At 35.8% G+C, this 27,610-nt stretch overlaps 1 protein-coding gene across 1 annotated transcript in view; it reads right to left on the bottom strand.

Annotated features, from left to right (window-relative positions):
* Positions 1–188: 188 nt before the first annotated feature.
* Positions 189–27,610, bottom strand: part of ERCC6 (ERCC excision repair 6, chromatin remodeling factor) — a 39,742-nt gene continuing 12,320 nt past the window's right edge. The window contains exons 5-20 of the mRNA XM_088528740.1: positions 25,743–25,868; positions 21,306–21,464; positions 18,710–18,845; positions 12,808–12,978; positions 12,272–12,448; positions 10,740–10,856; positions 9,197–9,292; positions 8,233–8,451; positions 7,527–7,637; positions 6,907–7,026; positions 5,784–5,878; positions 3,784–3,929; positions 2,967–3,689; positions 2,178–2,379; positions 1,750–1,828; positions 189–1,318 (exon numbers count right to left, since the gene is read on the bottom strand). Of these exons, the coding sequence (XP_088384866.1) occupies positions 884–1,318; positions 1,750–1,828; positions 2,178–2,379; positions 2,967–3,689; positions 3,784–3,929; positions 5,784–5,878; positions 6,907–7,026; positions 7,527–7,637; positions 8,233–8,451; positions 9,197–9,292; positions 10,740–10,856; positions 12,272–12,448; positions 12,808–12,978; positions 18,710–18,845; positions 21,306–21,464; positions 25,743–25,868 (3,112 nt within the window). The 3' untranslated portion in view covers positions 189–883. The remainder of the gene's footprint in view (positions 1,319–1,749; positions 1,829–2,177; positions 2,380–2,966; positions 3,690–3,783; positions 3,930–5,783; positions 5,879–6,906; positions 7,027–7,526; positions 7,638–8,232; positions 8,452–9,196; positions 9,293–10,739; positions 10,857–12,271; positions 12,449–12,807; positions 12,979–18,709; positions 18,846–21,305; positions 21,465–25,742; positions 25,869–27,610) is intronic.

Raw genomic sequence — 27,610 nt, 5'->3', positions numbered from 1 at the left:
ATTTCTGTCAAGGTGCTAATAGGGAATTGTTCCAGCCAATTACAATGAGATCCACAAATAAATTTCACAGAATCCCACTACCAGTCCACAGTGTGCAAATGTCATGTTTACCATTACCCAATAACACAAAGGTACTGTACATTGCCAGTGGCATATGGGACTGTGACCAAATCAATCATTATGGGGTAAAATGGGTTTTCCATAAACCTGTCCATTTTTCATAATTAACAAACTTCAGAGTCATCTCAATACTCTGCCAAGCTCTCAACTTCTGTGATTAAACTTCCATGTCAGTAAAATTATTTCCAAGAAAATTAGTCATGTAAGCTATACTTCATATGCTAGCTTCTGGCAACAGTGAAAGCAGGAACATCAAAACACATCCCCACCATTGATGCCATCTTTTTACAGTGATTTTGTAATGTCAATACAAGTGAATTACACTGACCACCTCAATCTTCTTACTCATATTTCTTTTGGTGGTACATTGTGTGTCCCATGAACACTGAAGTATCATACAGCAAATGGAGAAGTTGTTACTGGAATTTCACAGAAATCAAAAAAAAAAAAGTCTCACAACCCATGGTAACATCCATGGCTCTTATTGCAAGGAAAAGTCAGTATATGTGTTCATCATCCATTTATATTTTCTTTTAAAGAAAAACTGTGTATTGTTTTCATCTGTGAGGTAGATTGCACTTTCATATAAATAGTGTAAATTAAAGTGAAGTTAGCCCTGAGCCTGCAAGGAGTGTCACACAACTGACTGCTCAAGTCAATTATTAAATCAGGACCACAAAAGAGCTCCTCATTTTGAAAAATAAATATTACATCTTTGAAAGCGGAGTTGAAAACACACCTAGGTGCCTTCCCTTAGCAAAGGTCAGCGGAATTCCGGCTTCAGTCTCCAGACACCTTCACCACTTGAGCTCCTATGGAAAGTACAGAGATTGCGGAGAAGCTCTCGGAAGACGCAAGCCTGCGCTGCCGGCAGTTTGGACTCGAATTCCTGCAGTATTTCCTGAGTACTGGCCTCGCCGTCCACACGAGCCTGGAATGCTATGAAGTTCCGCACATCCACCAGCAATTCATCATACTCTGTTGAACCTGGGACTGGAGCTGAGGCTTGCTGAAGGTTCTCATCTGCCTCATTCCCTGTCCTTTGTGGTAAAATAAGATGGTTTCTTGCCCTCATCTTCGCTAATAAAGATGAAGAATCTAGTGCACCAGATGATGACTCGCCGGTCACTGATTTCCCATCAAAGTGCCCATTGGAATTATTCCTCTTGTCATCTTCTTTCCTTATTGTACCTGGATCCTGCAAATAAATGTATAGATTATGAAAAAAGATGGATGTTGAGACCTGCAACAACTGTTTAGTGGAATCTATCTACCATTAAAAACATACTGGAGCTACCCATCTAAAATATGTAATAAGTAGGCAATATGCTCTAGTCACAACTTAACTATGTACTTTATCCTGGAGGAAGCCAAAAAGAAAAGCAGCATTGGTCTTGAAACAGGATAAGCAGGGAATGTTTTAATTTGCGACTGCTGTATCTGTTTAAATCAAGATGCCCTATCAAAAGAAGAAAAATCATGCAGTGATTAAAATTCTGCACTTCTAGGTAATTGTAGGGCAAGTAGGTGTGGGACACATGCACTCATTGCTTAGATTGGATTTCCCAGGTAAATAAAAACATTTAATTCATCATCTAACAGAAAAGAAATCTAGCTCCTTTTTCTTACTTTGCTCTTGCTTCCAGGCGATGCACAAGCAGAATGTGGAGAAAGCAGCATAGGATTTCTTTTCTGACCAAACCGACTCCTAAAAACATGCAAACGTAGAAACTCATCAAAACAATCCCCTCAGAAAGGTCTGGATATGTTTAACAGACTCCAATTGGGTTCTGGTTTGAAAGCTCTCAAGTACTCTCTGCCAACCTCTCTGTCCTCTACTGTGCAGCAGTAAAGCCCTCCTCGTATGTCAGGATGGACTAGCTGCTGGGCTTGTGATATGTCTTTGCATGCTTATTAAATGCAAAGCTCAAATCTTTCATATATGGTACATAATCTTTGATATATGATACTGCAAATACCAGTTGCAAAAGCCAACAAATCCATAGCAACATAAGGAAGTCTTCTCTTTGGAAAAACAGTGCAAAAACTGAACTTACTTTATTCCTGATGGGGCACCTGAAAGACCACTCGTGCCTGTCCAGGTAGGCACACCAGAGGCAGCTCCTAAACATCGCTGTCGAGAGACTTTTAAGGCCCTTAAGGCATCTTGGGCCACTCGGTTTGCTTCTGCTTCCACCAGCACATAATCTGCAGTGGAGGCTTCCATAATGGCATCATGCTTCATAACACTGTGTACCCCTAATGGAACACACAAGGGAAAGATTAGGGAAGAAATCTGCTAATTTACACATTAATCTGTAAAAATGTGTATTCAGTAAGTGAATGCCACAACCACTCCTCCCTCTCTTCCCTCTTTTTCTGATTGTTCATATTCTACCCTTCAGTACAGTCATTTCCAGTAAGAGATACCTCTTGCATCAAGTAAGCAACCAACTGACTGCAAACCACTTCAGGTGTGCTGATGAGCTCATTACTCACAATAGACTTAACAATTACATGTGTAAACTGATCATTTCTCTTGTCACGGACAAGACAAAAAAAAGTGAAGTCCTGGTATGAATATAGGTTGATTACATCCTGATTTCCAGCAGAAACAACATAGTAGTTCTATATCCAAAAGCGTTCCTGGAATGCTGTACATATTCTGACACTTTATCAATGAACATTTTAACTTCTCATTAATAACTAAATGGGTAGAATCCATCTTTTGTACTTTAGGTTTAACCACCAGAATAAGGGAACTGCTCATTCCCTCACTTGCTAAGTTTTATACACATCCAGTTAAATAGCGTGTCACTGTTGAATAACTGAACAACAAAGGGTACCTGATTTTTTGAAAAGTTTCTCCAAGACATAATCATCATTTTTCTTTGGCTCTTCCTCCTTTTCTTCACTGGTCTCCTTTCTATATTGCTTTTGCTTTACCAGATGAGGAATACGCTCTCCTTCAAATTTGGCATCTTTGTGATGTTTCTTCCTCTTAGACTTATCTTTGGGGCTCTCATGTGGCAGCATATCCACCCTGTGTTTTGTTTTTGAGGTGCATTTATAATGATTATTATTTAAGTGGCAATCTTCAGTTTTAGCATCCTGCTCTTCCCAAGAGCCAGTCGCACCAGATGCAAGACTAAAACCTCCCTCTGCATTTACATTACCGCATACTTCCTCAGGTACCACGGTGCCAACACATTCTGCATTCTCTGAAGACCCTGCATTACTTGGCAATGACTGGGACACAGATGCCCCATCTCTTTCCAAGCCCTTCTCCTCATTTGTATTCCATGAATTTATATTAGTAGTAGTTTGTGCATTATCTTTTGCAGAGGTATTTTGGTCAAAGTTTCCCAAATCTCCTTTCATTTCTTCACTTGACTTTATTGCTTTAGAAGAACAACTTGGCATGGGGCTGGCTGAATTGGATGGCTTGCTGTACTTTCGTGAGCTGCTTTCTGTAAGATGGAGACCACCTTTGGAAGTGTTATTATCAGGTAACTTTTCAAGTTTCCTTTTCAACTGGTGTTTTGGGACTTGAACATCTGAACCAGTACCTAAGAGATGAATGAAATTAACATCAGTCACTCTAACATTTCAAACATTTCTGCTTTTACATATTGGAGGAAAAATAAAAAATTAAAAAAGTACCTGCAAAGATTGCACTAGTTTCTGTTCCCTGAGACACATCCGGGCTGCTCAGAGTAAAAAGCTCATAAAGGTCATTGGATTTGAAAAAGCGCCTTTGCTTAGGGTCTTTCAGCACTCTGTTCGTTAAAAACTGTTTGAAGATTTGTCTAAAAATGAAAAAAGTACTCTGCATATAAAACAATGTCTAGATATGTTTAAGTATTGAATAGATTACTTAAAGAGAAAACTGTATCAGCACAAATTTTACCCTGCAGAACAATTAAGCAGTAGGAAGATGATGATAGTTTTCAGAAGACAATCTTGAGTTAGTAACTTTCACACAACCCACTAAATTGTTAAACACAGGGATTTATTGCATAGCAACGATCCCTTAACACAACAGGTAACCACCATTCTAAAATGTCCTATGAGGCATCCCTTATCTAAGTAATAAATAATTTCACAGCTAGCAATTTTTGGCCATTAAAATTGAAAAGCCTACATATATTACAATAAAACCATCAAAAAATCTTTCAAAGACAGACAAGACCTTGTTAAAATGCCAACATTTAAATAATTCAGTTGGCTGGAGGAACCAAAAACTGCAAAGGAGCTCAGTGGGATGGTGAGGAACGTATGACAAACATTGAAAAGAGAAATGAGACATAGGATGTGAGAAAGAGGAAAGAAAATTACATCTATAGAGGACAGAAGGGAACAAATTTGTTAGAGAAAAAAAAAAAAGCTGTCAAGTCTGTTGGTATAAGTAAATCTATTCCTATGCTATGCTTACACTAGATAGCTTTTGACTGGAAGTTATAAGCACCATTTTTCTGTTGAAAATATAACCTCAAATTAAAGATGGATCTCCATGGTTTTGTTCTGCTGGAACCAAATAGGAAAAGTTCATCCAAATCTACCTGGCAAAAAGAAATCTATGTTCAAAAATTGTTTTCAGCTACCATAATGCATCTATTACAAGACTTTTATAATCTGTAAGAATTAACTGAGATCCACAGCTTCCTGCAAGGCTGATCTCATACTTGCAGGGAGGAAAAACAGAGGCAAAAAGAGAAGAAAACTTGCTTGAAGTTTGAAGTTCACTGCACTGTTCTGATAGTAAAATTAATTTCCTATGGCTGTCCTAACCCTTTGAGCTCACTTCCTAAATGTGGTCAGTGTTTTTCAAACCAACATACGCCAGAGGAAATAAAGCCAAGTAACAGTGGATACTTTGTGTCCACGTGGAAAAGCAGATTAAAAAAAAAATGCACTGAATAAGTGGGGGTATTTCATTATTTAGAGCTTTTCATTCTTCTACATTTTCAAAGAGGCTATTCCAGTTCTATAGAGTAATGCCTAGTCAGAGGATTCCCAAGTATATTCTGTGGAATTCATGTGTATGAAGCCGACTACTTGAACAGTTGGACGGGAAAACAAACAAAAAGATTTAATTGATTTAGAAATGTAAACACTTCAAGGCTTTAGCTACATTCTGGAGTAAATAACCTGACTGTGAACAGGCTGCTCTTAAGGGCTTAATTCTTGCATTTCGAAACAATCTTGAAATAGCATCAAACTATGTTTGCAGTGTAGGAAATGCACACGTGCCACATGCATCTTCACATATTCTAAGGAGAGCAAAAAGAACTTGTTGATTTCAAATTGCATCTCATCATCAAGTCAAAAATTCTGAGAGAGTCATTTTTCTGATCTCAGCCTCATGTCCATGCCATTTGCAGTGAATTCTGCATGTGCTGCACACAGCTGCAGTTGCTGGACAGATCGATGTTGGGCATGTGGGGTCTCACAGCTACACATGCAGCAGCACTCATGGAGAGTGCAACACTCGAGGGCCACATTTGCAACAGAAGTTGTGTAAGCTTTCCCTGTCACACACGCCGTCATGACACACGTTAGGGGTTACACCTCATGGGAGCACATCGCAGCTGCTCCACTCAGACTCACTGCAAATATCTTCTTGATCATAGAGCTGTACGCAGAGAGTCAGCCCAACTGACCTGTGGTAGATCTTCTCTTCGATGGTACCTGCGGTGAGAAGCCTGTACACAGTCACCTGTTTCTTTTGGCCTATTCTCCAAGCACGCTCCCGAGCCTAGAACAAAAAAGGTTTGTTCACTAGACATTAACCTTCCAGACACACATTTGACAGGGAGATAGATTTTAGATTTAGTTTGAGCATTTAGCAAATAGTTCGTGAAGTCAGGTCCATTTTATTTCTACAGCATTAGGAAAACAAAATTGGAAGCAGAGAAAAAATATTTAGAAAACACATGTAGAAAAATAAAACATGACTAGGAAAAATCTCAAAGAACAAACTGGTTTGTTAAAATTAGAACTCATATCTGGAATGTTGTACTTCAGAACTCACTGTTGTTTAATGTGCTCATTCCCTATATTTTTTCCCTTTTTTCTTAACTGAAAGCTTTCCTAGAAATATATTGAACCAAAAACTAAAATGGACCATCCCAAACCCCTGTAGCCTGTCTTGGAGAAACTCTTTTTTTCCCCCTCTCAAACACATAAGTCCCATGAACTCTTAAGTGACCTGATAACCCTGCATCCACCACAGATCATCATATACAGAACAATCTCTCCAGCACACGTGCAATGGCAGCCTATCTTGAGAGCAGAGTTACATAACATGATTTGGTAACAAAGATGTCTCTGCTGCCTCCCTCTTCTTGCTCCCAGTGGTTGCTCTGTTTTTCCTATGCTGCACAGACTACCACCCTCACAAGTCGCTTGTTCCACAGCTTCTACAGCTGTACACTGCCTTTAGAAACACATAGTTTATTCATAAAGAAAAAAACAACCAAACAAGCAAACCTAGATAATTTTGACTACTTATCTGTCTACACTCTAAACTGCATATATGAATTGACAATATTGAAGAGTGGTAAGGTAAGACAGCATAAAAAGGATGTGGTAAGAACCACTTAAACTTTCCCATGCAAGCAATTATAATGTGGAACTGCCCCCTAAACGAACATTTCTAGCAACAACAACTTAGGGAAGAGCAACATATTGCTTTAACACATAATTTATGGAGAAAAATGTCATTCCATCTTCAATTTTATTTTCAACTTAGCTAGTAAAGAGAATGTAATGAACCACACACACCTGTGTGTCTGTACTGGGATTCCAGTCAGGATCATAAATAATAACCCGGTCAGCACCTGTCAAGTTAACTCCAATGCCACCAACACGAGTTGTCAGAAGAAAAATAAATATGGATTTGTCCTATAACAAAAGAGAAAATTATTAAAATAGGAATTACCAAAGCACAAGATTATTCTTGTTATTTCCTCGTTTTTAATATTAAAATAATGATATCAAATTTAATAAAAAATGGGAAAAAATCTGCATTTACCAGTATATTTTTCAAATATGCAAAGTGAGTCAAAAGGAGAATTAAGTCTGAAAAATAAAAGTAGTTTGGTATAAAGTTTATTCAATTTATTTATTTACTGTTTTTCAGTTAAAGCTTCTTTTCCTCCCCTTTAATTGCATTTTTTTTTTTTCTTAGCACAAAGTCTAACTTAAGTGTAAGGAAAATATGATGACTCCTTTTCCTCTCACAAGGCAAGTGGTTTCACTTGATTGAACTTCCCAGATTCATCTGTCAGAACTGAAGTAATGTATTTAAAAAGAGACCATGCTATCTAATATAAGCATAAGAGACCATGCTACCATGCTATCTAATATAAGCATAGGTATTTGCGTGGGATACAACATCTCACCTCATTATATCTTGTTATAAGGGGCTGTCTGGAAGCTATTGTTGTGGTGCCATCCATCCTCAGGTAGGAATAGTTTCTGTCTCTCACAAAGACTTCGAGGATCTGCAGCATCTGTTATGAGAGAAAGGAAAAAAAAGTCAAAAACACTCTAGGAAAGAAAAAAGAAACAACAACTTGTGAAACCTAACAAGCAGAAAATTCATTATCTTGTGTAATTCAGAGGAATAAGAAAAAAGAGTAGTTATTTTGCTGCTGGAGTGCAGGGCCGGAATGCTTTTTGGGGAACATGCAATTGTTGGCGATGTTTGGTGTGGGAGTTTGGGGGCTATGGTGTCAGGACAGTTTAACCAGGCAAGGGGTGGAGCTGTCCACAGAACTCCCACAAACAAGGCAAAGTCACCAACATTTAGGAGGACGAAGAAGGTCAGTGGTACTCGCTGGGAGTACCTAATTCTGAAGCCTGGCTGTGCATATGCACTAAGCAGAGTGAGCAAAACGACCAGCAGTTCTATCCTGAAGCTACAGAGTAGGGATAATAAATATATCACTGCTGCTTCAGCCTGGCATTGTATGGGTGTAACTGATCCAAACTTGGATTCAGTATATTAAATTGGGGAAATTTTTCTAATTTTTAATTAGAAATCTTTTGGGATACAAACAGGTTTTACTTTTAGTGACAACTAAAACTAAAAACAGTTCATCTTACCTGTCTAGACTGAGTAAAAAATAGCACTCTATGCCCTTGTTTATGCCATATTTTCAGCAAGGACTCGACCACTATCATTTTTCCAGAACGTTTCCAGTACCCAAACTGATCTGTTTCCTCCACTTCAGTATCTGGCAAACCCTTCAAAGTCCTCGGACCACCAGAGAAGAGATCAGGGTGGTTACAAATTTTTCTCAGTGCTACCAGCCCCGAGAAAATCTAAAAAATACAGGAAAAAAAGGAAATACTTTTAGGGGACAATTCTTTTTTTATCTATACGGGTTGTGATTAAGGAAAAGAAACCTCAATGGGTTAATCTAATTATCATCAAGAAGAGCAGTTATAGTGTCTGGCTCTTCTAAACAGCAGCCCAACATTAACACTAATTTCTCTGAATATTTCAGGAAAAATCAGTATAAGACAGAATCAATGAAATTCTACATTATTTGGGAGCTTATTACTACAATAAAATTAAGAGAATTCTGCAAAAAAATGCACACATGCACGCAGATACAATCTGGGAGAAGAAATAGAAGCAAGGAAGCCTATTTGCATTGCTGTATCATGTGAATCTGTGAAATCATCAGCTGTCAAAGTAGTAGTCAAATCAACTCAACCATCTCAACTGCAGTCCTGTCAGACAAGTTCCTCTTTTTCTTGCATTTGTATTTGCAGTTTGTTAAGAGCACACATACAGTAAACTACAGCAAGTCACCTAACAAGTTCCATTTTGTTCCAAAGACCACAGACATTTCAAATCCCTTTCCACTTCTACTTTTGTCCTGTCACCTCCACTACATAGGGAACAGTAGAGATGAAAAAGAACAGACATTCACAAGAGCAGATTTGAGATTAATGTGTTTGGTTCCCTTTCTGTCAGAAACCAGCTAGAAGCAGGCAAAGGTCAATCTATGACTTCATGCATCTAACTCCACTTGTCATCACTGGCTGTAATAATGCCAACCTGCATGTCCCCATTGAGAATCTGGTAAACTTCTTTAGAGTCGATGAAATTTTGATAGACTTGACGTTGTTCATCTGTCAAACGACAAAACAGGACCTACAAAAAGCAAAAACACCCCAAGTCCAAGCTGTAAACTCCAGATATAATATGTTACAGATACAATCAGCTACAAGGAAACTTCACAGACAGGTCTAGACATGCTGAAATACTAAGTTAAAATATACTACACAGAGATCACAGATTGGGAAAAAAAAAAAGGTCTTTTAGATTTTTTAGAGAATGAACGCAATCATTAAGATTGTTTCAGCATCTTTCATATACCCTTTTCTGTTTATTAACCTTCCCAAATTCCTTTAATTTTGGAAGTGCTGCCATTTTCCAGTTTCAGTTAAGTAACTGTGCCGTGTTAGCTTTCTCTCAACGCTGTGTTCATAGAACATGTTTTCCTCTGTGTCTGCTCTGTCCCTTACAACTTGCAAATTCTCTCAGTACCTCATGGGAAAACAGTAGGTTAAAATACATAATCTGTCCTGTCATTAGCCTTCGAGCATGAGCAAATAATGATTTTTCAAACAGTCCAAAAGCTAAAATGGAACAAAACGACTTCCTTGCATCCTGCAAGACACACATCATCATGTTATAAGTCAAACTTATAGACAGCCCTGTAACTGATAAGAAGCAAAATCAAATTCTTTTAGTCTGCTTATGATTGTATTCTTAGAGTAAAAAGCTCAGATTCCTTAAAGTATATTGAAAAGAGAATTTGAGATTGCAGAGTAGGAATGGAGAACCTATCCTATTTATTGTACTGTCTGCCTTTCAGCACTTAAAAAGAATCACTGAAACGTTTGCTTCTCTTTTTCAGGAAGGGAGAGGGAAAGACAGAAAAGGAGTCAGGACAGGACAAAGAGCCTGAAGCACCCAAGAAACAAAAATTTAACCCTTATTACAAGTATTTGTAGAAATTTCAGTTATTCCAACTATCCTCTTAAACTCTGAGTCAAAATATTTTCTAAAAACATCTAAGGTCTTTGCAGACAAAATACTAAATTTCAGATCAAAAGACTAAGATTTGGGTAACTTATCAGGATATGTGGCCTCAGCTAGCTTGCATTATGAACTACTGCCATTGAGTATTTTGCTATTATTTGCTAAGTTAACCTTTTAATAGTAAACAACTTTGAAGTGTTCAACAAGAGAAGCACTACAGGAAACATCTCACAGACAGCTCACTTCTATGCCTTTATGGCCTGTGAGGGCTGCACTAATGAGTACACTCCAAAGCATAAAATAGCCTCAACTGCACTTTATTATACTCTTTGTTTTTAGATGGAAGCACAGTTGTATAGGTCCTGCAGGACTAAAGACATCGCACATTCAGAGAACAGGTGAAAAGAGTAAGCAACTTTTAAGTTGCTTTTAAGTTCTCCATCTTATCTTATGTTAAAGAGTATTCGATCTGCTAATAGCCTGCTAAAGTCTGTGAAAGTTGAAGATTTGAGGAGAAAAAAGGGCTCAAATCTAATAGTAAAGATAAGCAAACCTGTTCATTTTTATCTGGAAGGGAAAGACTCATTTTTACATCAGCCTTCATTCTTCGCAGCAAGTAGGGGTTTATGGTGTCTCGTAACACGCACGCACACTTGTACGCAGTTTTTACCTAAGAATGAAGAAATGGTGCAAAATTGTTTTTCGATTCCTGATGCTAGTTTTAGCAACAGGCAAAATCCACTAATTACTAATAAGAAAATCTTCATAACATGAGATAGTATAAACACTTATGATTTGTGCTGATACACACTTAATAGTTGCTAACACGAGATTTATTGCAATTTATGTTGTACTGAACAATATTATTGAATAGCCTCAGACATTACTAATTTATCTCTCCTAATTTATCAGAATTTATTAAGAGAGAAGAGATTGCTCTTCTCTCTGATGATACGCCCTTTTAGAAATCAAGCTATGAGTACAAACCAAGATTCACATGGAAAGAATACTAACACATAAACTGAGGATCAAAAGGAAGCCGAGAGCAAAGGTGGTTACTAGACAATAAGTGAAGATTAGTGCCCACTTGAGACTATTATTGGGGTGGGAGGCAGGGAGGGGGAAATCGGTACAAGAAAATCCCCATGATCCCAGAAACAAAAGGTCACTCTGGTCTTAAATGGAGCATATGGCTCCATAATGGGTAATGGATGTGTGAGATGGGTATTAACTGTACATAATGGCTAAAAATACCTTCATTTCTCTTAACGCAAAACAAAGAATACAATAAATTATTGATACATAAAACCCAAATTGGCTATACAATTAAGTAAATTACTAACCCTTTGATGATGGCATAAGCACTTAAAGAGAAAATAAAACTTTAGAAATTTAAGTGCATAAAAGATTAAAAAGAATGTTAAAATGCAATAACTTTATTAGCATATGTACAAAACTTTTAATCTATACAGACTAGCGCTACACACACAATTTCTCTATAAGCTAACATCAGAGATTTTTAATGAGTCATAAATATTGCCAACAAATATTATAAACACTTATACTTATTAAAAAGAATATTCTAAAAAAATCATCTTTTGCAATTAAATAGTTTAAATACTCTTAGGCTTCTGGTAGCTATTTTAGTCTTTTTAATGGAAACAGTTTTCAGTTTGGATTTCAGCATTGTTCGGTAGTATTTAATACAAATTCCTAAAGCTCAAAATTAAAAAGAAAAACTCTAATTACTTGCATCAAAATATAAGATTAATCAAATTCCCCTACACATGCTTATTTTAACTTAAATTCAATTTTCTTGAGAGGCAACACTTACATATGCTTATCTATGTATATGCTAAGCCTGCACAGAAGAAATGGTCTAATTTATTTGAACATTCTTTTTAGCATATGTAGAAGTATGCTAAAAAGAAGTATTTCTCGGACCAGTATCTAGAACATACAGTATGTTTATACATTCTTTTATATACATTCTAATATAAAAAATTCAATTTTGAAGCAACACAGCAAACAGTTTCCTTCTATTAAAGTATTATCAAGTACTTAAGATATTTTGATTGCATTTACCTGTACAGGAGAGGCATTGGAATATCCTCCCATGGTTATTGGAACAGAAAACTGTTCCATGAACACGGGCAGTGTTCCCAGTTTCCCTGGGAACACAAAGTCAAAGAGGGACCAGAGCTCCTTTAGATTATTTTGCATTGGGGATCCAGACAAGATGATTCGATGGGGTGTGCGGAACTATTAATAAATAAATATAATAAATAAGATATTCAAATTCACCACAAATTATCATTTTTTTAAAACATATATCCTAATATATCTGAAATAAACAAGTGCTTTTGGAAAGATATTGTCCACAAGCTATCAGCAGAAACTGTTTTGCAGAACATGAACACTAAAAAGCAATTTCACATTTGTCCCTAATGCCAAATTATCACACAATACAGCATCTCTGAGTTTTTTTCTAGGCTTTTGTTCTTTAGCAGGATTCAAACTGGCATTTTTATGATAAAACAATACAAAGCTATTAGGGTCTTGAACTCCACCCCAATCCTCCAAGCGCTGAAAACTTTCCACTTGGCTTTATGATAAAGTACCTGCTTGCACGCAAGGGTGACTGCAGCATTTGGATTTCTGATTTTGTGACCTTCATCCAAAATCACATAATGCCAGTCATAGCTGTGGATGTTATCCTGCATCAGTCGAATGTATGAATAGGATGTAATTAAAATTCCATGGCATGAAGCAATTTCACGAATCAGTTTAACCTAAAACCAAAAGGTGCATATGTCAGTAACAGAGAAAAAAAAAAACTGTCCTAATGAACTATAGATTTGCAGTTGAAAATATGTGCCAAAATTTTTCAAAAAATAGCTAATTTACTTTGCCAAGAATAAGTCTTGTCTAGACTTAAGAGTATCTGATTCTTAAATCACCTGTAGAAAAATGAAGCACTGTATGTTGAGGTATAACAGATCAGAATTTGAACTAAAGACTGGGGAGAAAGGAAAGTATTTTTTTTCCAAAAGGCCATATCTGGAGCAAACAAACATGAAACCTGACTGAGGTAACTGATTACTCTAAACTCTCCCTACACTTCTCTCAAACTCAGATTTGCAGACTGCAAAGACAATGCAATGGAAGAAGAAAATAAACAAACTGTAAAAAAAGAAAAACCACAAAAATCTCTAGTTAATCCTAAATTCTATCCTACCCTCCTTAATAATAGGGTTAATATATTTGTTATTAATAACCAAATGGTTTGCTTCTCTTGTAAGGATTACTTTTTCCCTCATTTTCCATAGTTTTTAGGTTGTAAATGATGCAGGGCAAGGACAGTCTGTCCTTAAGTACTTTCCTTAGGTACTTCCACACTATTCCAGGATCTCACCTTTCCTACGTTTATCCTCCCCATAGAATTGAAGAAATGACTTTACGGAAATCAAATCAAATATCTTTGTTCATCAGGGGAAAAAAAAAACGATTTGGCAGAAGCTCACAAAGGAGAGGGAAAACGAACCCAAATTCCTTCCCCTCCCCACAAAACAGCAGCCTAATATACCACCTTTCCTCTGTTACCTTATGTTTGCAGAGGAACTAGCATAACAGGACTGTTTTCAGCTACTGCTGTTAAATAATCCCCCATCATTCTACTCACTGCATGTGGAAAAAGATACACTAATAACTACCTACTCCGACATTTTTCTTACTTTAAATTACTCTCAAAACTGTCAATCTACAGACAGAGGTATTCCCTCCCTACAGGGAGGGGATAACTGTGCTATCTTAAAATCTCTGCGATTTTGAGAGACCATCTTACATATTCAGGGTTTCATAAACTTTGTGCCTGCTTATGTATGAATTCACCCCTGGAATACATTAGCAGTTATTCAGTAATTTTCTAAGAGCTGCTTGTATTATTTCCTCATATAGTACCTACTCCTGTAGTGGCAAAATGAATGGCAGTTTTACAATTGCCTTAGTGAATGCCCTATTAACATGCAGGGGCAAAAACAGAAATAGAGAAGATAATCGGCTGCAAGGCAGCTTTGAATTATGCAAGCTTATATATATATTACACACACACACACATATATATACACAACAATCAGATTTTAAAAAAGATTTGCACAGCCTACAACAAGAACACTTATTACAAGTGTGCTAAAAAAGAAGAGGGGTGAAATCATATTAATTTCCTTTTTGTCATATTTCTTGCTATGACCCTCTGATAAGGACATTGAATATTCTTTTGCACTTAACTGCTCTAGAATTTCTACTTATCATTTCCTGTTAAAACCACAGAATATAATTTAAAGTTGGCATCATCTTTATTTTCTCAAAAGGATACACAATTTTTAGAATCATCTGTATTATGGAGACAGTGGGATTTCTAGATAGGTACCAACCTCCAAAGCTTAATTTTACCTGGTGTAATCTGCTCAGTCTGCCACTGTGTCCTCAAGTCTCAGCAATGGCCTATCATAGAATATTGTAGACATGCCCACCCAAACACTTAAGACAAATCATCTCGGGCGATTTCAAATTAAAAGCTTGTGAAATATGTAACCTCTCCTACTTTTTGCAATTAATAGGGTATGTCTGCAATTAGACTGACTTACAGAAAGCTACACTGTTGTCATTAAAAGATGTTTTGTGAAAGTGCTGCTGTTATTACAGAGACTCAAGAGACCAATCCCTCCTAGAGGGCAAACAGTGGACTAGCAGAAAACAACAGTCATAAATCACATTGTCAGGTAGCAGAGAGAACAGGAGTGAAACACAGGCACATGAAGGCCATTCGCTGTAAACAGACCACAGAAGAATCTCAGTCAGGATTTACCGAACCTGTAATTAATTAAAACTTCCTTCAAGCTAAATCTTTAATAAACAAGGATTTGTGCTGACGATGAAAAAATAGAGCACAATTTAAAAAACTCACTCTGCAACATTTATTAACTATCATTTTACTGTTATGGGTTACTTAGCTTTAGTTGCAGTCATTGGAATACTTTAAATCTTTTAAAATATGGTAATAAATATAGAACTACTCTCTTCTTTCACATTTATTTTCTGAGCAAGAGGCTGTGTCACTAACCAAAATGAAACATAAGGCTTTGCCAGGATTAATTTATGAGAAAACAATTAGCTCGGAAGAGATATTTTTCCTACTCTTCTCTATGAAGAAATAAATTTATGGACAAGTCGAAAGAACTGAGAGGTAGGATTAATCATGTCAGTTTAATCACTGACACTTGGGCACCTTAGAAGGTACAATTTCTAAAACAGAAAATACCTGCCCATAAAGAATAAAAATTTGCCACTGTGCCGATATTGAAACATTTAGTATTTGCAAATATTTCAGGATTCCTGACAATGAAGTAGTAATAAGTACTTAGAAACATCGCATGTAAGAGAGAAACCCAATCTTTATCAATGGGAACTCCACTGCTGCCTCTTTCTGCTGTGGAATAATGTCTACCCAGTAGGACATATCATTCCTCTTCCCCCCCCCCCCCCCCAAATCTTTCATTAGTTTTAAGATTAACTTTTCTTTGTTTCTTAGAAAACACTTGTCTTTCTCATTCATAAGTCTCCATAGATCAAGTTGCCCTGCTGGATTTTAACCATGAATGTCTGCTGTCCAGCAAGAACAAGATAAAACTTTCCAAAAATTGATTAAGATCTTCACCCTCCAACACCTATTTAAGTGACAATTACATTTCTCCACTGCTCCAGACCAGTAGTATTTCTGCTACAGACTGACAGAATCTTTCTGACTCCAAATCAGAGGACATTAAGTTTCCAGATCCTATCCGTTTTCAAGTTAGCTGTCAAGCACAAAACTCTTCTCAATTACTTGTTAACAAACCACAGTGCACTAGCAGAATAACAGGCCAAACACTAACAGAATAAAAGGCCAATATTGAAATTATCAGTTTAATTCCAAATAAGTCTGTGCAATATTGAGACAACAGGTGCAGAGTGACTTGGCTACTGCCTAGGTAAAATTAATCTCTACTTTGAAGAACAAATATATGTTCTTATGCAATCTAATAACCATTTCCCTATTTATTTCTTAAATTTATCATTAGCTAGAATATAAAGCCAGTGTGGTCTCTGGATGAATGTTATTCGATCTAGACAGATGCAAAGCAAAATCCTCTAATGCCTTTGGTAATGAGAAGATGGAACCATCATTAACAAGATTAGATCAGTACTAGCATATTCACAAAAGCAAGGGATGCTGAAAAGTAATTCTAGGTGAGAATAAAATTTCATCTGATAATTTCTGTGTTCAAGTGGTATTTATACTAGTAAATTAGTAGCAATTTCCCTTTTTCCAAGTATAAGGACATTCAGAATGAGAAAGTATTTTAAAATTTACTTTTGTCAAAAGCTTATTCTTTTTTGATTAGGAAGTAACTTGGGAAAAGAATATATGAGTCAAAGACCAAATCAACACTTTTGTTTAAAGCATCCTCTTTCAGCTATCAAAAGATGAAGGATAAGCACAAAACGGGAGAACTGAACCTATTTAAAGTCACTAGCTGGTATTCAAATTCTTTAGACTGTTGAAAATGGGGTTCAGGGATGACAACAGCCAGATGAAAACCTGAAAACTTGACTATTGCTCTATTCCTGCAGATGGAAAGATTTGAACCCATCTGATATTAATTAACAAATATCCCAAAATACGCATACGTGATTTAGTTTAGGAAGACACGCAAGTACGTTATTGTGGTCAACAGACTATTAGGAATTGAAGACATACCAAGTTAATTGAACAACAGGAAACTATTAGCACATTAGAGTTTTTATTCTTTTTTTTTGCCAAGTACTATAACTGTATTGATTATTTCTCAATATGTTTAATCTAGTGCAATTAGGCATACAATCAAGTACAATTTTAACATTATTACAAGAAACTCAATAAATATTTAAAGAGAAATTTTAAAAATGGTTAGCTGAATCCTGCAAATCCATTTAAGTATCTGAAATACCAGGCCAAGATGGGGGGGAAGACAAAAACAAACAAACAAACAAAAAAACAAAAAAACCCCACAACTATGATTTCCTCGCTACTCTCCTTCAAGCTACTAAGGATTGAAGCTTCACAGAAGTTAGGCTCCTCAGTTTAAAGAAATAAAGGAATATTAAGGAATTACGGAATAAAGTTTAAGGAATTAAAACACACACACGGTAAGACACAGGTTAAACAGATAAAAAGGCAGCAAATACACATCTTGAAGAAAAAAAGGAAAAAGAAAAAAAGCAAACACCCTAAACACAAAACAGACAAAAGCAGAAATAAAGTAACACAGTCTTTACAGAAAATGAGACTAGGTGATAGCAACCAACAGACTGACCAATTGATAAGAACTTAGCATGCCTGTGCATATTAAATAAATTAATTTGTAAATCAATGATATTCTGATGCATAAAAATGCAAGGAAAAAAATCACCAAGTAAGTATGGCCATAAGTTCTTAGTTTGATCAGAAGCAGCAAAACCTGCTGATAATAATGCAGACTGTTTCATAATTGTAAAGTAGGCAGTGGAAAGAGATGGATCATGCACTTGAATGACAGCAAGGCACTTACTGAAGAAATTCTTTATGGAAAATTACAGAGAAGCTCTGCAAATTATCAAAAATATAGAAGATTTTCCATATTGAATCCAGAGAAGTGAAGATACTTTCAGCACCTTTCTTTCTTTTATAAATATCTTAACTACAAACTGCAAACATTTTCTTTTTGCATAGGATGCATGTATGCGTGCTTAAGTTTCACTGTACTGTAAAAGTGACTAGAAGAAAATACACGCTACATACAAGGGTGGCCGTGTGGAAAATGAGACAGAGAAAAAAAAAAGATCACATAAAATTCCAAATCAGAACTTTTTTCAAAAATTTTTCTCTGAGAAACTCCCAGAGAGTGATCAAACTTAAGACATGCCTACCTTCAGTACAAATAATTTCACTGAAAACATTCAGGAAAGCTAGCTACCAAAATAAAAATACATTATGTATCATATTATGTTGGTTACTGGACACTAATACATAAAACTTTTCAAGGAAAATAATGTGTTAACATTAAAATCATTTAAAATCATTGTACATTTTGTATTTCCATGATAAATTAAGGTGGATTTAATACCACAGAGGCACCATATGACTTACATGCACTAGATCGGTTCACAAGTAGTCTAGTCATGACAGCTCTCTGAATGATAAATCTACTAATATGTCTGATTTGTTCAGGTAATTCTACTTTACACCACAATGGATGTGCAATCCCTTTGCAGCTTCAAAACCAAACCAAAACACACACACACACATATATGCAATGAATGTTTCATCCTTTTTTTTTTTTTTAAAAAAAAAAAAAAAAAACCAGAGAAAGAGCACAAATCTGCACAGAAATCGCCAGGAACCAGGAATACTTTTCTTTTAGCTAACACACAAAAGAGAAAAGCTTTTGGAATGTCAGTCATTACCTTTTTGTTGGTGTAAGAACCAGTTTCATGGAGAACGGCAACTCTAAATGGAGGCCACCAAGTATGAAATTCTTTTACCCACTGATGCATCACAGTAGCTGGACAAACAATCACTGTTGGACCCAACCCCTGGTATCTAAAATAAAATATTCAAGAAGAGAACTTCAATGTCAAATAAATATTCTGTATTAAGTGGCCTATTAAAATAACCTGACACAATAGTTCCAAGTTGAATATGAGAGCTATGGAAATCGATTGGCATTTTCTTCTTCTAGAAGTCTATGTTTTCAAAGCATGATGAAAGGAGGGAAGCTCTAAGAGCCTACTCATTGAAGAATTAATGCATGCATCTGTCAATATAAGCACATAAATAGTAAAATTTCAGGCTATATAGCAAAAGGGAACTTCCTTCTGTGGTAATACTAATACAAATCAGATTTGGATGACTGCTATTTCTTTAAGAGAAACAAAATCATTAACAAAAATTTTATTACTTCTATTCATAGAAAATATATGGATATAGTATGGCAAGTGGACTTATTAAACATCTGAAGAATGACAACCCAGATGTTGCTTATCTCTTTCATCAACAAAAAAAAGTATTATATATAAAATGTACATTGTCTAATTAAAGCTAATGACAGATCTGCTATTTTGTCTTTCCTGATGAAATGACCATTGATCTGAAATCTCATTTGCTTCTTCCAACTACCTCAACTTGTCAGCTATAGACCTTTCTACCCTCCAGCTATCTCAACTTTCCTAACAAATGACCTTTCCTTTCCCTGTAAGTCTGGTTTCTCTTATCTCCTGAGAGTACCACATGTGCAAAATTTTGACTGATACCTCATATGATATCTGGCTTTGCCCACCTGTGTGGGTATTATTTTAAAGAAGCATATTAGTATGCTGAGCGACAAAATTGTGCCATACTTCAAATAGTCTTCAAGGCTTTGAAATCTTGAAAGAGATTTCAAGTTTTCAGGAAGAATTTGAAATACTTATTTCAGGTATTGAAGCATACTTCAAGATGTTTCAAAAACTGAAAGATTCTGGAATCGAAAGTAGTTCACATATAAGAGTTTTCACTTTTCTTACTTTGAAGTAAAGAATATTTTGCAGAGACTGTCACTGATAAAATTGCATTTTTTGAATGTTTACAAAAATTTACAGACTTTACTGCATTAATACCTGAGAGACTCCAAAAATATGGTAACATTAATAATCCTGCAGAATAATCAAAATAGTATATCTCCATCCTACAGACGGAGAACTGAAGCTGCAAGAGACAGTGGGAAAGACTGCAGCATCAGGTTCACGCAGCAATACACCAGCTGCACTGCAAACCAAGGTGACAAGGTGAGAGCTGAGCTGGAAGCATTTAGGCATTTTGACCACACAACTCTGTCCACTCAACAATTCCTACCTCCCACCAAACTGACCAGAGTCGCTCTTCTGCTTATAAGATTACCGGGCCTTCGGGCAGAAGTCAGCGAGTACCAACACCTTCCTATTTCAGACTGCAGATGCAGAAAAACCATGCAAGGAGCAAGTAACTTAGGCCTTCTGCCTTATGAAACAAAAGCAAAACAAGAATTTTCATGCACAGAAAACCTTCTGCTTCTTCTCGGAAGTTACTATCACAGCAGAGCTACTAGCTAACTGTATGTATCAAAAAATGAAAAGTAGCTGGAGAATAAAATGATTCTGAAAGACACCAATATTTTCTATTTAAAACATTATTTGGCATTTCATGTTCCTGAAAAGCATGATTTAAATATACTTCTAGATAAAGCAAGATAAAATTTATTTCCAATATACTACTACTGTATATCCTAAATTGTATGTAGTAAATTAAATCAAGGAATCAAGCCAACTAGCACGCATGCATCTGTAAATCCAACAAGTATCTTTTCCTATAATTTCATCTGTGAAGAAGGAATTCTTATATATTGTTCAATAACATAACATGGAAGATCTTTGGAAGAAAGGCGAGTCAGTCAAATACAGTTTTCAAAAGCAGGAAAAAAAAAGAATGCTATCGGAATTCCCCTGTACGAGTTACACTTGTTCCTATTATTACTATTTTTTTTTGGCATAGACAATTCCCCACTGATCAGAAACTCTAACTTTCATAGTAAATCAGCTTGTTACTTCCTGTAAAGCTTTCATCTGGTGTCTTGCCAGAACAAATATTTTAATATAAAATTTAATAAATGGAACAAACGTATTATATCTAATTTAAAATTCCATATTGTGTAAACTATTGATATTAATGTAATTGAGTTTGTAAACAATCCATTTGTGGAAGCTAACCTTAGACACTGTATTGACCCAAAATATCTAGTGTGGCTCATCTGCAAAATGAAGCATCAATGCCTGGAATTCATTAAAAGTGTTACATGTTTAATTTTTCCTGCCCTACAGCTCCATTGTCTCGTAAAATTTTTCCTTTGATGTCCCCCACTAAAAGAATTAAAGGAATATTGTAATTGAAATGTCATTAATAATTCACAGGGCCCTCCTCCACCAGCAATACATCTGATGAAATATTAATTGAGCTCCACAGACTGACAGTCTGCAGAAAAGCACTTGCCTGTAATTTGAACCGCGAGTCCTGATCTTGCTGTAGCTCAGACCTGCCAAGAAGGCAATTATCTGGATGGTCTTGCCCAATCCCATCTCATCTCCCAGAATTCCTCCTGCCTGCTGGCAGTGCAATTCCCAGAGCCACCTAACACCTGTCTGCTGGTACCTAAAACGAGGAGAAAGAAGATGGCAAATGTTTGATAATACAGATCATAACAGAAAGTACTCATGAATTAATCATTTGGTAAGGTTCTTATACTAGTTACAGTAACATGCTGGATGTGTGTTTTACATGAGTGCTGTATTTACTAGGTCATACATTTTTGATGCGTGTAGACATTGCATGTGACAGTCATTCTTTATGCCATGCTAAAACATTTCTAATTAAACTGATAGTCACAGTAATTAGAGACTATTTTATTTCATGTACATTTGAAGTGCTAGAAGTAGCTCAAGAAGCTACTCTAACAAAGCATTATGGTTTCAGAAAAGAAGTCGTGTAAGAGTCTAACAAATGGTTTTACTTGGAATGCAAAAAGTCAAATGAAAAGTTAAGACCTCCATGAGGTAGGGATTTCACATTCCACTGCGAAACAGACCGCATCTGTGAAAGCACATTTCTGGTTTTACACAAATTAACAACATTAATCTCCTTCAATAAAGGAAAAAAAGCCAACAAGACAAAGCATTCTGAAAGGCCAAACAATAAAGCCTACTCTAGTGAATGGGCTGTGACAAAACATTGCTGTGTGAAAATATCAGGGTGGTTACAATTTCCAGTGAAAGACTGGGAATAGAACAAGCAATGATGCAAAATTAATTCCAGTTAGAAGTTCTAGTTTTCAAACAATCAAAACAATCATTTATGATGACAAGCCAGAAAGGAGCTGTCAGGATCCTGGACTGGAGAAATAGAGTTGTGAAACAGAGACTGTTCATTTTAGGGCTTTCCCTTGCACCCACTTTAAAATTGTGATTCATTCTTTGAATAAAATATATCTAGGAAGACTGATAGCTAATGACACGAGTATCTATAAAGTAGTATTAAAATCAATTTATGATGTGAGCTGTCTGCATTTAGATGAATTTTGACATGGAAGAAAAAGGATTGAGTAGTTAGAAAAAAAATGATCAAAACACATCTAATGGTTCAGATATTATCACACAATATGATGGTACCTCAAATGTACTACACCAGGAAGTCCTTAAAACAAAACAAACAAAAAATCCTCACCCTTTTATTAGGGTGGAATTCATCTTGAAAATGAAAGAATCCAAGAACTACAAAATATTTTGTAGGAACAGCCATGATTGCGATAAGATGCTCCTGTCATTATATTTTTTTTTTATGAAGGCTATATTTTCCAATGTAAATATTAAAGAATCGGAGAAAATCTTAATTCCAATCTCCTCCCCCCAGACTAACACCTAGCACAAATCTAAAAAAAACGAAAAAAAACAAAAACTAAAAAACAAAAACCACCCTCAAAATTCCACGATATTATTTCATGTCTTTTCTTATAATTACACACAGTGTTTGATAGCTAATTGCAACTATATCATCTCTCTCCACGCCCCATCTCTCTCTCCCCACAGGAATTCGCACAATAGAAGAAAAAATCTGTGAAAAAATCTGCTCCAAGGATATGCCAAAAAAAAAAAAAGTGGGTACTTTCATCAAATGCATTTAGATAAACAAAATAAGAGTTTATTAGTAACTACTACTAACCATAATAGGTCTAAATAAGCACATCAGCAGAGGATAATTTACCAGGAAAAGTTTTGAAACCTGTAACTAAAAAAATTCAGAATTAATTTTTAAGACGGAAGGAGAACAGCAAGTCATGTTACTTTATATAAAATCATTTAAAAAATATTTTTTTAAAGAAAGTTCTGAATGTTACTCGTCATTAAGGAAATAAAGCAGCCATCTGCAGCATTTCTCCATTCCCTATGCAGGAAATACACTCTACACAAGATTTCAAGACTATTTAAATATAGGACTTCAATTAACTACATAGATTTTTATTGCTCCTTTTCTAGATGCAATACTAAATCACATTCATGAAGATAAATAGATGATTCCAACTTTCAAATCCCCCTAATACAGGAATACTATATGTCAGTCCAAAGGTGAGCATCCTAGACCATACCAAACAAAACCAGAAACATGGTTTTAGAGAATGTCTTGCAAATACAGTTCCAAACTCTGGGCAGACAGGGCTCATCTTATGGCTCTAGATAATTTCTGATGCTGTCAGGCTTCACTTTTTCTCAAGGCTGATAACATACACACCCATTGCAGAGTACTTCTTACACAAACTTCCGTCCCAAAATAATTTTACTAAAGCCCACTTCCTAACTAAAAGTTGTCTTCCTGGTTGTATAGCCTTTTTTCTTTTCTTCCTTTATTTATTTATTTATTTTTCTTCTTTTAATATATATTTGCTATTAAGCACAGGAAGGATGGAAAAGTTTCCACACACAGTATATTCCCCCCCCCGCCCTTTTTTTTTTTTTAGTTATAAGCGCATCCCAAAATGAAAGTAGAGTTATGTTTCGATGGCATTTTACAGGAGTAACTATGCTAGATTCATATCCTAAAATTCACTGCTGTAGCTAGCAGAGTTTAGTGACATTGTCACTACGATGACACTGTATTTCAGTTGTACCAGGGAAATCATATACTGAGAGCAAGGAATGAAGAAAGCTGATTTCTTGTTTATGCACAACTTTTCTTAGGCTAGGTGCAGATAGTGTAAGGCGAAGCTAGCAAGTTAGCCTTGCTCACTTAGTTCTGCTCCACAGCAGCACCAGCATCAGTTGAGTAAAATACCCAGCCGAGTATTTTTTTGAGCAGGCAAACATACAAGGAAGAAACAGATCATCCACTTTAACAGGTTTACCAGAAAGAATAATAAAAAAAAACCCTCAAGAATCTACTGTTTGTAGAAGTGTAAGGTAACTTTTTTGGAATTCAATTCAACAGTACAGAAAAATCACTTAAAGTATAGTGATGCACACCTCCTTGGGTCAATATACTTCCATCTTCTGTACTGAACTTGGTCAAAACTCCACGTTTAATGTCTATTGACTGTGAATCTTCCTACACTGGAAGATTTCAGCATTTAACTTACAAGTCAGACAAATCATTCAACTCCATTGATCTTTCTAACCACTTAGTAAGTTTTGCCAACTGACTCTTGTTTGCAGGGATACCCTTCATTAGTGAGGCTGATATCTCTGATTAATTTTTAGTTGTCTGCCTCATTTCAATTCCCTTCAGATTGCTCAGACCATGCATCCGTTCTCAGGATGATTGCTTCTGCAGGACCTTTGCATAAACAACTGCAGACCGCACATTGGCTGTGTAGGGTCCTGGCATCGCAGTCATTAACTCAATTCCATTTCAGAGCCAGTGCTTTACTTCTTAAGAATTACAGGACAACAGTAATAATTTCTTTGAGGTTAAGACTAAGGGGCCCCGTTGAAAGGGATACCACCATGCATGCCTGTTAGAAACCATGGCTGCCTACAACACTAATTGTAAGGATTTAGTGTTAGCTTTTTGAAAGATGGTTGTATGAAAGGTTGCCAACAAAAATGAATTCAAGCAAATGAAGCATCCAAGTTAGAGATTATGGAGTAAGCTAACTTGTCAGGTGCTAACTTGTTTGAAGTCTTTTGTAAATCGCCTACTAAGATAAAGCTGATATGCTTGAAAGCATCCCTGCACACAACTGTATCAAAAAACAAAAAACCAAACTCAAGAAACAGATATCAGTCCTGTTCAAATCAAATAACCAAAAAATTGCATAGATGTTGTTGTTCCAGTACAGGAAAAAAGAATGTACTCTCTTTTTGAAATTTTTGCCCACTGTGATTTTAAAGAAAGACTATTTTACCATTTGACTTATAAAGCGACTTTTCAGAAAAATGCCCCTTTTTTTTTCTGGTAGAAAATTTCACTCATTCTATTGCATGATAAAAACACCTATCTTACTTATTTTATCACAACTTGTCAGGTTATCGTCAATTTAAAGTTCTTCTCTTTCCTCTTCATACCTAAATTAAAAGAAAATTTACCAACAAAAGAAAGCATGTACAGAATCAGACAAAAACAGCTTCTCAACTCTTAGTTTACCAACATGTATTCCACAATATTTTCAGAAGTTGGTTCTTAGCTGTATTTTCATATAACTGCATTTAACTTTTAATTTCGTTAAGTTCTTTCTGTGCTTGCAATAAATTAGTTTTAGAGGTTTATTTCTGTAAAAAAAAGCTGTAGGAGCAAACCTACTTAAATCTAAAGGATTGTTCTCTGAATTAAAGTTGCTGTAAAGTGCCTCAGAAAATCTTCACTACTGTTACCGTATTGTTACTCTAATATTAATAGCACATAGCAGTCTTCGCATAGCATTAAAATAAGGTATAAAATACGTACTTAAAAAGCTTTCTGAAGAGAAATCCTGGTACTTTGAAACCCTCTTCAAATTCAGTATCACTTTCATCGGAAAGTTCCTCAGCCATATGATGTTCCTTGTCCTTCAGATGTTCTTTTTGCCACCTCCTAGAGTGACACAGGAAGCCAATGTTTAGTTATTACAAATAAAAGATACTACATGAGAACTATGCTCAATCTCATACTGAACAGAAAACAACAAATAAATGTATTCTGGTAAGATTACTGTTTAACTTAAAGAGCAACTATCTAAATAGTAAATAGTAGAATTTTGAATAATTAAATAGTAGCATGCTGAGGAGAATTGTAATTATGCAATTACATGCTCAAAAGATTGACACGCTAAAAAGAGCATGCACTCTTGACTACCAGGTTATAAGCCTCAAGTTTTGTAGCTAGTTACAATTTTCTACAGACATAAAGAGTGATACAATAGAATCAAAGGTTAACATCATTAAAAAAAAAAAGGACTTCTTATATATCTGAGCTTCTTGATAGCCTTGAGAGGAGACCTGGTAGTACAAAGGCATCCAAAATACAAGACACGAAAAGTGTTTTTTTTTGTGTGGAAAAGCCATAAATAGTAGTGATGGTATGAAAAGAAACAAGTGCAACAAGTTACAGAAACCAACCAAACAAAACCTTCCAGGTGAGATACTGGAAAACTTGGTTGTTTAATCATTCGACTCCGCATTGAGGAAACAGATGGAGAATACACTTCAGAGCAACTGCGCAGTGGCTGGATGGAGGAGGACTTAGTGCGAGACACTGCTCACCTACTCTTCAGTTATTCAAAGCCACCTCTCTCAAGGATCTTAAGACTTTCAATACAACTTAGGCTAAAGCTGTGTTTTCCCCAATAGGAAAACTCTTCCTTTCCTGACCATTTTGGCAAACTTGCAGGAACTTCATTTAAAGGTTTCTGTGTCTCTGATTTTCTCTCTCTCTCTCTTTTTTTTTTCTTTAAATACTTGGGTTACGAATAAGAGGAAAGGAAATAACACAACATAGGATACACAAACAGCTGTACATTCTATTTTCTTAAAGTTAATTATTGCAGTTTTCTAGATTAGTCTCTTATTTATCTTTAGAGAAAACACTTGCAAGTCTGCTTTAACAAACCCAGACACAAATGAAGTATTTTGGTCCTGGTTTATTTAATGAAAATAAGCACTACTGTCTCCAAATATGCACAACCTGCAATAACTGTCAACCTTGCTTGCATTGAAAAATTAACCAGGAACACACAATAGGGGAGAGGTTTAGAGAGCCTGTGTCACTTGAAAAACATTTGGACTCTGTCACTTAAATCACTCTGCCTTCAGAAGCAAAAATCCAAATGAAGAGAAATGAGTGCGTATTCAGAAACAAACAAACAAAAAAACAAAAAATAGGCGAGACAAAGACAGCTTGCATTTTTCTGATTAAAGTTTATGGGTTGCTAGTGTTTATACGTGAACATTCAGACTGTTGTAATTTCATTAAGCAAAGTCAATTTTCTAGATAAAAACTAAAAGAGCTTACTATACATATTTGCTTCATGTTTATATGTAAGTCATAAAATGTCACATTTATATATTAAAAATATATAAAAAGTCAAAAATATATAAAATGTCTCTCCATAGACACTTTTACTTCACTATATTAACACAGGAATGGAAACATCAACCTTCGACCAGCAATCTGCCGTTAAGTGTTTGATTTAGAAAAATAACTTTTGTGTTCTAGAGGCTAAAACATCCAAAAAAGCAGGTGCAATACAGGAATAACGTGAAAATACATTTGTTTTTGTTCTATACCACAGTGCTGCGATACCAGGCGCAGGTAGTCAGTTATTCTGAATTCCAGAA

Source organism: Tinamus guttatus, unplaced genomic scaffold (assembly GCF_059628265.1).
Source record: "Tinamus guttatus ecotype Peru unplaced genomic scaffold, ASM5962826v1 Tinamus_guttatus_pri_ptg000314l, whole genome shotgun sequence".
NCBI classification, from domain to species: domain Eukaryota; kingdom Metazoa; phylum Chordata; class Aves; order Tinamiformes; family Tinamidae; genus Tinamus; species Tinamus guttatus.
This window is presented reverse-complemented; position numbering and strand designations above follow the sequence as displayed.